We start from the raw sequence: 13,743 nt of genomic DNA, 5'->3' as shown, positions 1-13,743 counted from the left end.
TGTCTGTCTGTCTGTCTGTGTGTGTCTCTGTCTCGCGCGTGCATGCGCGCGTGTGAGTAGTGTAGTTGAACTCTTCCTGGTTCAGCACTGTTGTTATCTCAGGCTTCAGTCTGACTCTGACTTTATATCTCTGGTTCCAGATAAAACTACTAACTCATCATGCCGATAAACTAACATCGTTACGTTTAAACCATTAGTTAGTTTTCGTTAACTAGCAGCGACGCGGTGGTTAGTTAGCTGACTGCTAGCTGTAGAAGCCCCTGTCATTAACAGGTAAGACGCTTCGCTATGTTGATAATCCTGCTGGTTAGTTGTTAGATAACCTGATAACCTGGTTATGTTAACTCGGTCAGTCGTCGGCTATGGTTGTCGAGTTGTTGGTTTGTGTTTGTTAGTTTTGTTAGTTTTTTTAAACTTCAGCCTGATTCACTTCACTAACTAGCCTACTGTTAGCCTAGCCTGTTTAGCCTGCTAGCAGCTCAGGGCACTTTCCAGACTCCACACGCCAGACTCCGTTAACATATCGTTGAATTTAACCTCGCTTTGCTCCTCGGTAAACAAATACTACTCCTAAAACACAATTTAATAATCTTTACGTATTATGTAGACGTTCTTACTAATTTGGCTCAACAGTCAACTCAAAACAGTGCTTATTTAAATTGCTTTTAAACTTGATTAGCGCAGTTATGGATTATACGTATTTGCGGGTTAAGTTAAACGGAGCCTGGTGGTGGTGCTGCTGCTGCTGCTAAGACATCACTTAATATTTATTTACGGTTCATCAACACACTTGTTTACTCGACTGTTATTTAAAACAAAATAGTACTTACTATAACTGCATATAAAAAAACATTCTAATAATAAACATCAATATTCTGCCTTTCTATACCTGCTGATTTATTAAACAAAAGTCCTACTAAGTGAAACACAGCGCCGAATTTCTCAGAAGATTATGATTATTTGTAAAAGTCGGTTTTACCAGGTAATTGATATTATGAATGTAAAACGACAATTAAGGAACAGAAAAAGGTCAGTTTGTACTGTGGAGTTTGGTTTACAGTCAGCTGTGTACAAAATTGGAGGATAAAGTATGTAGATTTCTTTTTTTTTTGGTGGTGGTAACAATGTTATAGTGTAAAAATATGTTTGATTAGAGGTTTAGAGATGTACAAAAATAAAGTGATCATATACAGATTTTAGTGACAGTAACAATCATAGTATAAGATATTTAATTAAATTCAATTTTTGGCATGAATAAGTTCAACAGTAAACAAGTTTTACTAATAAAATGCAGTGAAATATCTGAAGATATAATGCTGAACTGTTTTCTATTATTGGACAAGAACCTTCATGATCATATTGTTAAATTTAGCAAGTCAAAACTTGACTTCAGATATTCCAAGAGTTATAAATACAGGTCTGTCCATTCACCTTGTATTTAATTCAAGACAATATTCATTTTAATTACATGTGAACTTGAATTTAGCAAAATGTTTTGATCATGCTGTTCTCAAATAGCGCAAGTTTGTCTTTAGATCCCCAAGTTTATGCATTGTAATGACTGATTATTTATGAAAGTTCTGCTTTGTGACTGATGTGTATATAATGCCACATTTAGCATGAGTCCTCAGTAATATGTAAAAGTCTATTTTACAATGGATTTAGGTAATAAATATGTGACAAGGAGAAAGGAAGATAAAAATGTTAGATTTTACTATGTGGTTTACTCTACAGTTATCAGTTCACAGAAGAAAGTTGCGAAAAATTCTTTATGTCAGTGAAAGTAACAAAACTACAATGAGAAAATCCTTGATTTAAGGAAAGTCGTTTATTCAGAGATTCAGTGAGTCATAAAGTGTCAGAGCTGGTTGTGCACAAAGTATTTGGAGTATTTCTGTGTGTTTGTCAGGTATGTGGGCGTCCTGCTGTAACTGGTTGTGTATGGACTCAGCTGATGTTGAACACACTGGTGAAGGTGAGCGTCGGAATCAGTCCTACAGTAACTCAGCGTTCACCAGTCAGCCGTCTTCTCCTCTACCTGAGCACACCTGTAAGGCCTGCGGGGGGCGTTTTGACACACCTGCCAAGAAGGTAACTCCCACTACCTGATCTCCACCTCTAAAACACATCGACTGGTCTGCTGAGGGTCAAAGTTCAGATCCTATTGTTTGGAGTCCTCGTGCTGTGAGTTTAGAATTAATACATTTCTCTCAGGCACAGACAAAGGCAAGATGTCCAGTTGAAAATGGTCACTGTGACCGCTTGGCCTGAACAAGGAAAACTAAACAAGATGGTGATAAACAAAGAAACTACTCAAAATGGCTGCTGAGACCACCTGGTGTATGGGAGAGGGAAGGTGTGAGTTTCTTTGTTAGCCTGACTCATGTAGTCTAAAGGTACCAGGTTAGAGGGAGGAGGTTAGCTGCATGCAGGTTCTTGAACTGAGATGTACTACAGGTATGTATGTGAACATACAAGTACTCAATTAACTGTATGACTAACCACAACCTAAGCGAACATAACAGCAAAACATTAACCTACATGTACAAAGGTTTAAACTTCTGCTGTTGAGCTGTGCTGTGCTACGTGAGGATAGGCCCAGTCAGTTAATGTTACCTAGTCCTCGGAACAAATGCAGTCTGCTGTGAGCAGGCTGGCAAGAGAGCTGTTGTCTCAGGTAGCAGGGCTGACCTGGGCTTGGAGCCTTGTTGCTCCTTGAAGAGCAGAGAGGGGCGAGGAGCTGTTGCTCCTGAGCAAGCCAAAAAGAAAAGAGAAAGGACAGAGAAGGACATCTGTTTTTGTCTGGTGACACCTTTGGGCGTCACATGACACACACTGACCAATACTGATTGGTCAGTGAGCTCTCGGTAGGAGGATCGTCACCAGGTGTGAACAGTGAGGACCCACTGAAGCCATTAGAAGATGGTGAACTGGGGCCATGAAGGGATGAACATGGTCAGCAACAATACTCAGATACACAGAGACATTCACACCATGATAGAGTGATATTAAGAAGAAAACATTCCCCACACCATCACACCCCCACCAGTCTGGACTATTGACACAAGGCAGGTTGGGTCTGTGGATTCAGACTCTTACCCTACCATCTGTTGCCTCAGCACAAATCAAGATCTATCAGACCCGGTCTTCAACTGTCCAGTGTTAGTGAGTCTGTGTCCACTGCAGCCTCAGGTTTCTGTTCTTGGTGACAGGAAGTGGAAGCTGACATGGTCTCTGCTTTTGTAGGTTGGATGTGTTGTTCACTCTGAAGCTTTTCTGCTCTGCACAGTTGTAAAGACTGGTTATCTGAGTGACTGAAGCCTTTCTGTCAGTGGGTGTTTGATGTGAACATGAACTGGAGCTCCTCACATGGCTCTACTACTGCTACATGATTGGCTGACTGTATATTTGCATGATTAAGCAGATGTTCCTGATGAAGTGTGCCGCCGTCATGCTGCCGTCAGTAGACATTTCCTCCATGCAGTCACCTTGATGTCGCTGCTGGTCTCTGATGTGAGTCCAGTCAACCCCATTCAGAGCTCCACAGTGACAGTGATGGAGAGTAGACTTCTCCTTCTCCCCCTTAAGTTAGCGCTGTCTGTTAGGATGTGCTAGATTTACAGTCTCCCACTGCCCCCTCTCCTCCACCTCCCCTCTTCTTCTTTCCCTTGTCCTGCGCAGCAGCACCCCCTGTTGCTTATTGGCTTGAATATTGTTGTGGTACTTTGTCCGAGCCACTTTGTTTATTTCATATTTACAGAGCCTCCGATTTTTATATATTTTCACAGTACATATTGTTTTCAGGTTAACTGTCTGTCCGTCCCATTCTCATGGACTCGATATCGCAGTAACGGCTTGACGGAACGTCTTCAAATTTGATACAAACATTCACTTGGACTCAAGATTTGGTAGATTTTGGTGGCCAAAGGTCAAGGGCACGGTGACCTTACAAAAGATGATTTTGGACTTGTGAATGCAATATCTCCAGAACACCTTAAGGGAATCGCTTCACATTTGGCACAAACATTCACATGGACTCAAGGACAAACTGATTAGATTTTGGTGGTCAAAAGTCACCGAGTCATAACTCCAGACTTCACACAGCAACTGTGACAAAATTTCACACAAATGGTTCATATTTTATATGACTCTGGATAAACAGGAATGTAACCTGAAGCTTGTCTGAATGGAGGAGGTGGTAATTATAGTGTTTAATTTTTTTCTCAGGTCACACAGAACAGACAGTAGGTTGAGGAGATTTTCACTGAGTGCATTAAATGAAAATCACTTTAGATTGATCCTGTTGAAGCTCAGTCAGTGATAGAGAAGCTGCTGCTCAGATGAGTGTCCAGAGATCAACAGACTGTAAATGACGTCACATCATCAGAGCGTACACTGGTCTGTCTATTTGTGTTTTCATTGATTGGGAATTTCCGGCCCTCATGCTGGACCATCACAAGTCACAGGTAATTCCTAAACGATCGGACTGACTGAAAGTCGTCACACAGGTTTTAAAGTGGTTGTATAACAGTTGTTGATGTTACAGTGGGACAGTCCTGAGTCTTGCCTGAGTTATCATAGTTCATGGTTCAATTTATTTTGGTCCTCATTAATATTTATACATAGTACAGACACATAGAAATAAAACATGACAGTATTGGCTGAAAAGGTGTGGGCTAAAGCTACAGTTTATTACAACAACCCTGTATAACCAGATAAAATAGATAGTGATGTGGATTTCAGTGTGACAGCTCAGCTCTGCTGTTGTGTCTCCTCCTCTTGGGCTGAGATTAAACTCAAGATAATAGACGTCAGAGTGAGAGAGAGAGAAATTATGTTATCATTTATTGAAATATGTTCATGTTTGTCTGTTTACATGTGTTTGATGAGATGAGGATCAGCCTCCTATTTAATGGTAGAGGTTCAGGCTGTACAGGGCTGCTAGTTAACATGTGGTAAAGTAAGCTGTCTGTGAAAATGTGTCTCAGACTTTGTGCTGAGAACAGACGTCTCAGGACCACATCTGTTTCTGGTGCAGTGTCACTTTGAGGCCGCTCTGGGATTCATCGATATGAGCTACATACTCAGAGTAACGATGCAACGGTGTACTGAAGAACTCTCACTGTCAGTGGACTGTCCCACTGTGACATCACAGATCAATGATCCACCCTTGTTTGTTTCTTCGTGACTGCAGCTGTTGTGTCTCTAACTGGTGTAGAGATTCAGAACCAGGTGTGTTAGAGCCTCCTGCGCGTTTTCAAACACACCAGATCTTTACATGACTCATCTCACCTGTCTCTGAATCTGACTGAAACACACAAGAAGTAGCCTCCGAAACATTGCAGCAGCTCAGTCCAGCTGCTCTGACCCACAGCAGTCTAGCTGTTTTTATAGTAGAGGGACATGTGGCCTGTCTCACCCTCCAGCTGTCTCTGTCTCTCTAAGATGTCTTACTCTCCACCTGTCTCTTTATGTCTCTCTCTATATATATGTCTACCTGTCCTACTATGACTCACTGACTGACTCACTTAATGTCTATCTACTTTAATCATTGACTCTCTCTCCATCTCACTACCTCATTGACCGTCTCTCTCTCTCTCTCTCTCTCTATATATATATATACCTGTCTCTCCACCTGTCTGTCTCTCAGCATGTGTGTATGGACTGTAAGAAGAACTACTGCAGTCGTTGCTCTGCCCAGATGGAGCCCCGCCCCCGCCTCTGTCACACCTGTCAGCGTTTCTACGGGAACCTGCTGGAGCGGGCTGAGCTTATGAAGCTCAAAGTGAAGGAGCTCAGAGACTACCTGCACCTGCATGAGGTCTCCACCCACCTGTGCAGAGAGAAGGTGAGGCCATTCAGTATCAATTAGCCACAAACGCACCTGTGAGTCCCTCCCTCCCCACTCCCTCTGGTAAAGCAGTGTTTCCTGTTCTACAGGAGGAGCTGGTGGAACTGGTCCTGGGGCAGCAGTCTTCACCATCCAGCGGCTCAGCCCCCGAGACTCCTGACCCCCCCTCTGTGAGCTCTGACCCCCCCATCTCCACCTTGACCCCTGATCCCCCCACACCCACCCCGATCCTGACCCCTGACGCTCCTGCTGCACAGCCTGAAGCCCCGAACCCTCCCACAGAGACCGCCCCTGCTGAGCCCGAGGTTCAGGAAGAAGACCAGGTAAAACCTGAGAAGGACTTGATACTTTGATCATACCTCTGCAAGCATGGAAAGTCCTTGAAAGTGGTCATGGAACAGTCATAAAGTCTGGGTCTTGGGTTTGAATCAGGGTCTTAGGTTTCAGTCAGTCAGGACCCAGGTTTGAGTCTGGGTCTTGGTTTTTCAGTCTGGGTCTTGTGACTGACTCAGTGTCTGTTGTCGTTCTGGTTCAGACCTGGGACCCCGAGGAGCCCCAGGTCTCAGGTCGCAGAGCCTCTCTGTCGGACCTGAGCTGTCTGGACGACATCGAGGCGCTGAGTGTCCGACAGCTGAAGGAAATCCTCTCCAGGAACTTTGTGGACTACAAAGGATGCTGTGAGAAGTGGGAGCTGATGGAGAGAGTGAGCCGGCTGTACCAGGATCAGCAGAACTTACTGGGTGAGTCCACTGGTCCTACTGTGTGTGTGTGTGTGTGTGTGTGTGTGTGTGTGTGTGTGTGTGTGTGTGTGTGTGTGTTTACATCAAACTAAATAAATGTGTCGTCATTAACCCCCCTGTTCTCTGGATGTGTTTCTGACTGTTGGATCTGTGTCTTTTCTCTCTGAGTCTACTTCCTGTTGGAGCAGCCACAGGTGACTCTGAACGTATTTAACGTGTATTTAATGATAATGAAGATGAAGAGGTTGTTACTGTCTCTGCCTGTATTTCTGTGAAACAGCCTCAGTTTCCTTCACAAAACACAGGTCCATTAAAACCAGTGAAGTATCTGTAACCACAGGGTTACCCCTACCACTGCTCCAGCAGGCAGCCAGCCCCAAAGGAACAAAAAGTAAAAAAAATTAAAAAAAACAAAAAATGTATTTGTTATTTCATCTCGGTGTGACAGTCTCACCTGCGTTTTGCTGTCGTTTACTGCGTCATTTCTCTCCTCTGCTTCCTGTTTTACTGTGTGTCTTAGCCCCTCCCCTTGAACAGAGCAGAGACAGTTCAAAGATGGACATCAACCCCAAACATCTGAAAGTCTGGGGCCGGTTGCACAAAACACTTTAAGTTAAGATTTTCCTTAATGTCTGCGTTAAGGTTTCCTTAAAATAAAAACTGTTGGACAAACACCCTTAAGTCTTCTCCTTAAAGTTTCTTTAAAATCTTCATTTAAGTATTTAAGGTTTTCTCCTTATCTTAAAGAATCAGTTAAACTGTTGCACAAAGACCTTAGTCTTAGTAAGGAAAAAACTAAAGGTACCTCTGACTGTCTTAACTGCAACATGTATAAGTTTAATGTGATAAATGAATAAAATGAAAACATCCCAAGAAGAGTGGGAGAATCCAATGGACCATTAACAATGGGGAACTGATTCTACATTACGCACTCCTTTTAATGTTATCAGCTTCCCAAGAGTTTTAACAGGTATCAGAAACACTAACGCCAGCAAGTAGTCTCCATGGAAACAGTAGAATTTTACAGCTGTAAATTACTGAACTTTTTTTCCCTAACTAAGGAAACCTTTTAAGAGATTCTGAGCAACACTCTTAAGTAACTCCCTCGGCTAAGGAGCAATTAAACCTTAAGTGTCATACTTTGTGCAACTGGCCCCTGGTTTTTTAAACACATGTTCTGGTCACCAAGGGCAACGACTGAAGACTGAGTGTCAGGGCTCTGTGTGTTCTCTGTGAATCTTTCTGCAAAACCTTAAACAGTAAACTGGGCTAAGAGCAGACTGCTGAAACATCTGAACCACAACTGGGACGAGATAGAGACAGACTCCTCCAGAGGACAGGACGGGTTTAAGTCTGATTTTCAGTGTCTGATCCAGAATAAATAAAATCATCATCAGAGACTTTACAGTTCATCTGTAGAGGACTCAGATTTATCAGTTCAAAAACTAAAATCGAAATGCTTTGTTTTGTGTCTTTCAGCTGCCAACACCGTGAGCGCTGAAGGTGAGTTTCTGTTTTCTCTCCAGAGTCAGTAGTACATGTGACTGACTGAAAAACCAGTTCAGAGTAGTCAGTTCTGTTTCAATCAGTTTATTTCAGAATTTATTGGTTAATTTATATTGTCTATTTAAATATTGATGATGTTTTATAAAGCTGAAACAATTAGTCGATAAATCAGTGGATTGATTGAAAGAAAATTCGTCTCCAACTGGTTTCAAAATCAATTAATCATTGAAAACTGTTTCTTAAGCTTCTCAGATGTGAGGATTTGCTGGTTTTTAAGTTTCCATCATTGTAAAGAGAAAGTCTTTGTTTTCTGTTTGAAGACATCATCGTGGAGAAGCTCAGTTGATGTGTTTTCATATTATCTGATATTTTATTGACCAAATGATTAATCAATTAATCAAGAAAGCGAGAACTCACATTTTTATGACCATATTATTGTCCCTCCCAGTGCTCTGTACATCTTTCTGTCATGTTTATTTCTACTCATTTATTCCTGTGAGCATCTTTAGTGATCATGTGTGAGTTGTGGAGATGAGATTGTCCCTCACAGCGCTGCATGCATCTCCCTCTGTCTCCCTCTAGAGTCCGGCTGCAGCGCTGCAGGTCCGGAGGAGAACCTCTGTAAGATCTGCATGGACTCTCCCATCGACTGCGTCCTGCTGGAGTGTGGTCACATGATCACCTGCACCAAGTGCGGCAAGAGGATGAGCGAGTGTCCCATCTGCCGCCAGTACGTCGTCAGAGCCGTGCACGTCTTCAGGTCCTGAACCAACCCTGACCTGGACCCAGGTAAACCACACACAATCAGTCTGATCACAGTCTGACCATTGGGACAGATGTTGTCAACAGGCGTTTTTGCTCTGCCTCCAATCCCAGTTTACCCAGTCACAACCTTCTCTGTTTTTATTTCTTATTGAACATTGTGAAAGAGTTTAAAAAAAAAAAAATTGGTTGTAGAAAAGTGAACGCAAGGCTGCCCTTTGGTTGTTTCAGTTTGATATTTGTTGCAAAAAATCTTTTATTTTTATTTTTTCAAATTTTGTTTTAATTTTCGTTGATTAAAATTAACTCTAAATAATCTTGTCCAAACTCACAGAGCTCGATTTTAAATTGCGTTTGTGTTCAAAGTGTTTAATGCCAGAATCTGCTCCGTCTGACTGATTGTTTCCTCCTCCTCTCTGTAGGACCAACTGTCTTCAGAGCAATAAACTGCAAACACATCTTCCTGAAGGGACCCTCTACAGAAACAGAATGCTTTTATTTTGGTAGCTTTATTTTTCTAGTGTAAATAAGACGCCACGTTGGACTGTGCTGAAGAATAAGAAGTGACCTTATGTGATCTTCAAAGCTGAACACTCAGACTGACTCTGCAGCTCCACAGGAGGTGGATCACATCTGATCTATAAACCAACAATTGTCTGTGCCTTCGCCAGCTCATCTCTGCCCCCCACCCACTCTGCCCTGACAACCGTCAGTCCTCCTCCGTGTGAAGAAGGTCTTAACCAACACCATGATCCAGCAGTGACACCTGAAGGTGGAAATCTACCAAAGAGAAATGTGGCTTTATCTGGACAGGTGAGGAGGGTCCATCCAAACCTGCACAGTGTCAGCGAGTGATCACATGACCTCTAAATGAACACATGCACATACAGTGTTCTTATCGCAGCCTTCAGTTTGTTTACAGTCTGCAGTGAGTTTACACTGTAAAACATAACTAAGTGAAGTAAAACAGCAGAAGGTGTGCAGGGTACTGGGCACTCAAATATAGAACTATATAAAATCAACAGCTCGTAGCGGTGATACACAGACAGGAAAGACTAAGAATAAATATAAACATGGCTGGACTCAGCTGCAGACTGTTCACAAGAGGTTTTCCACGCTTTCATGAAGCCTCAGGACCTGATTTATCTGCATCCTGAGGACAGTTCATGACAGTACTGTTGGTCCTGTTTGGTATCAGGACTGACAGAGACCTGGGACCGCTTCCAGACCAAAGCCGAAAGTTCTTCTACTTTGAGACATCAGCCTTATCTTTCTGTGCTAACTCACTCATGGACTTCTGTGTAGTAAAATCCAAACTAAGCAGTGTCACTCCAGCAGCCAATCAGAGCAGAAAAACAACATGTTGATTAAACTGCCGTCAGATCAGATTATCAGCAGGATCATGACCTGACACTGGGCCCGCCCCCTGCCTCAGGTGACTGGTCAATCACACCTTTACCCTCTGACGTGTAGGTGAGCATCCTACAGCAGACAAGTGAACATGTTCACAGTTAACGGGATAGTTGGGGTTATTTGGGGGGGGTGAGGTAGACATGCAAAGTCAGTGTGTTACCTGCTGTAGATTCAGATCAGCATGCTGCCAGTTAGGGGAGACAGCAGGAAACTCTAGCAAAGTGATATGCTACTTGGGGCGGGGCCAGCAGAAAAAACGTGTGTTAGACACTTAAAAGACGCCCACCAAAACAATCCAATATCCGTTTAAATGAACGCTTCATGTAGAATATTTTTAGCGCTTCATCTTCACATGAAAGCAGCACTTTCCTTTTAGCACTACATTTTTCTCAACCACTGAACTACCGTATTCCTACGGACAAGCACCTATAGCGCTCACTGCGTTACGCCACAGCTGAGGGAATCAGAAAGAGCTAATCTTCACTTTGTTTTCACGTGAAGATAAAGTGCTGAAAATATTTTACATGAAGTGTACATTTAAACAGATATTGGATTGTTTTGGTGGGTGTCTTTTAAAAGTGTCTAACACACGTTTTTTCTGCTGGCCCTGCCCCCAGCAGCACATCACTCACTCTGCTACCGTTTCATGCTGCCTCTCCTAACTGGCAGCGCACTGATCTGAATCTACTGCAGGTAACACACTGACTTTGCATGACTACCTAACACAACCCCCCAAATAACCCCAGCTATCCCTTTAATATTAGGTAGATCTGATGGTTCTGTTGCCCTTCAGATCCTCTGAAAAACTAATCTGCACTAAGACAGAGCTGAGCTGAAAATCACTGTTTTAACTCAACAACATAAATAACTTTTCCTACTCTTTCTACTTCTGGTCAGTCTGTTTTTATTTGAATAAAAACAACGTGGCCTCAACACGTCAAATTATTGAGTGATTCTCCGAGCTCCCAGTCTCAGTGTTAGGCTAACCACAAACACAGGGCTGTAGATTCATCTGAGGCCTTGTCCTTAATATTTTCTTCTGAGGATCTGATGGTTTTAGGGATCTTGTGTAATTTTTATATTCTGTGATTTAAAACATAGTATTTTTTAGGCTGATTCCACTGGTTTAGTTACATTTGTCACATTTGTGACTTTTAGGGCAATAGAAGTAAATAATTACATAAAGGATTGATATAAAATATAAAACATACAAAAGAATAATGCTATTTTTATAGGTCATTTATCTGAGATTTCCTTGGAAGTTTCCTGGAAGTGACTGTAATCAGGCACAAGTTATAAAAAGGACTGGGACAGTTGTGAGACATTTAAACAGAGTTTATGTGGGTGTGTGGAGCAACTTGTAAAGTTGAAGAAAATGTCTTAATTCCTGAAACTTACATGGACCTATCACTGTACTGGACCTCTGCCTTCTCATGTGACTCTGGGAATCACAAAGAACAAAAGGACTTAGCTAAAGGTTGGACTGTAACTCTCAGTGTGTATCAGGTTTAATAGAAACAACAGAGGCCCCAGGATACTTCCCTGAGGGACCCCATGTGTTTATTAAAGACAGGGAACAGGATTCCTCCATCTTTACCAGCAGACTTGTCTCTGTATGTCGCTGAACAGAACATTCAGCAGTGAATCTCTTGGGTTTGAAGTAGCCTTTGTGTCTCATTATAACTGATTGCACTAATCTGTTGATGCTGAAAATTATGATCTTCATTTATTGATTAGTTTTGGTTGAAGTTGTGTAGAGACGATGCAGAAGACATGTGTTGTCCCTGTTTCATTTTGTTCCTGTGGGATTAATAAGTTTGATTTTTGCTGTGACTACTTTTGATTTTCTTTTGTGTGAAATGATGGCTGGTACTTAAAGCCTTTCTGACTTTGGGATCACACATTTCATTTGTAATGTTTTCCTTTTGATCATGATAACTGAGCTGTGGTACATTGATTAATTAATTACAATGCACTTTGATTTACAGTAGGGGTGAATAACGTCGTAATTGCAGCACTGTGAGAGTTTTATATGTTCAAACTTGTCTAAGACAGAAACACACCATCCAGGTAGCTGTTAGCATCGTTAGCTGTCCCCATTGAGAACAGAAGTGGAAGCTAACGGACAAGCATCCAGCTGTGTTCCCAAGTGTTTAGGCTTACTTGCAGCTTACTTGCAGCTCTTACACATTAGATTTTAGATGCCTGAGTTGTGATTTCCACCTCCAAACATCTCACATTATGTCATTTGGATAAATGTGTGAGGATCAAAGAGGTGAAACAATCCAATGTTTCACTAAAAGAGATTCAAGTTTGTGCAGCGGGTTTTAGTTTTTTCCTTTGATCCATCAGATTCAACTTGCGACCCACCAAAGGGGTCCTGACCTTTTAATCAGAAACACTAGCCCTGTTTCGCTGAAAGCTGCTGTAACTCCTCAGTTTCACCACAGTTCAGACACTTTGTGAGGGATCTGTTAGAAATAAAATATTTTCAGAAACAAGGAGCTTTACTTTTCTGGGTGAAGTCTGCTGAATAATTTTGTAATTAAACTGATCTTGTGTGTGCGTGCGTGTGCGCACTCTTTGGCATGTCACTACTTTCTTATCTTGTCTGTGACCTCAGCACTTGTACATTAATGTAACCGGGTTTGTACTCCTCTGTGCTGGTGACAGTCAAAGCCAGAGAAGTATTGTTTTCAGGTTGTCTGTCCGTCTCATTCTCGTGGACACGATATCTAAGTAACACCTTCAAAGGTCAAGGTCAGTGTGACCATTTTTTATACAAAAGTCAATTTCGACCAATTAATTTGATTGGATGAGAGGCATTCCATGAGTGCTGACAGAGTACAACAGCACTGGGACTTTTAACTACAGGTATCACTCCGCTTCACAGGTGTTAAATGATGTATGATTGTCAGAAGACGAGAAGACACCTGGATACTTCAGCGCACACCTGAGGTAATGTGTAGACAAAGTAGCAAGCTAGCTAGGAAAATGTTTTTTTGCTAAGCAACAGTCCAGTACCAGTCCAGTTGCGGAACTATTTTTGTTGGCATTGCCAAATAAATGATAAAATAATCAAAGAAATCATAATATGTTGTTCCTTATTTAACTAATATGGTGCCTGTAGAACTGTTGTATAAAAGTGATGGGTGCCTTCGAGTTTGACTTCAGCTGACTAAGCCTGACTTCACAGTCAACGTGAGCTGCCGGTGACTATCAAACAACTGTAGCACGAGTTCACCTGTGTCACAGCAGCAGGATGTTCACACAGCTCACTGCGGAAAACTGAAGAGCTGTTCAGTTTCTTAATTTAAACATGAGTGTTACAATTTTGGATGAAATCTGTTTCATTTAAGCCATTCACATCACCACATTTTTCCAGTACACTTTTAAGATTTGGACGATTTTAATCAAATCTTTTAACTCAACAAGGATTTTAGCCTTCGGAGGTCAGGATGTAAAATTAAT

General features: G+C 42.0%; 1 protein-coding gene across 2 annotated transcripts; it reads left to right on the top strand.

Moving 5' to 3' along the window:
- Positions 1–52: 52 nt before the first annotated feature.
- On the top strand, positions 53–10,440 carry rffl (ring finger and FYVE-like domain containing E3 ubiquitin protein ligase). 2 transcript variants are annotated; one of them, XM_056373189.1, is made up of 8 exons: positions 53–273; positions 1,910–2,091; positions 5,651–5,848; positions 5,941–6,174; positions 6,387–6,591; positions 8,071–8,094; positions 8,680–8,886; positions 9,282–10,440. In XM_056373189.1, the coding sequence occupies exons 2-7, from the start codon at positions 1,912–1,914 to the stop codon at positions 8,862–8,864; spliced, it is 1,026 nt and encodes a 341-aa protein (XP_056229164.1). In that variant the 5' UTR covers positions 53–273; positions 1,910–1,911; the 3' UTR covers positions 8,865–8,886; positions 9,282–10,440. The 2 variants fall into 2 exon arrangements, with proteins under 2 accessions (XP_056229164.1, XP_056229165.1); XM_056373190.1 differs by lacking the exon at positions 53–273 and adding an exon at positions 343–982.
- Positions 10,441–13,743: the final 3,303 nt, after the last annotated feature.

This window comes from Seriola aureovittata, chromosome 4, assembly GCF_021018895.1.
Source record: "Seriola aureovittata isolate HTS-2021-v1 ecotype China chromosome 4, ASM2101889v1, whole genome shotgun sequence".
Classification (NCBI taxonomy): domain Eukaryota; kingdom Metazoa; phylum Chordata; class Actinopteri; order Carangiformes; family Carangidae; genus Seriola; species Seriola aureovittata.
Note: the sequence above shows the minus strand (reverse complement) of the source record. Positions and strands in the feature narration are given on the sequence as shown.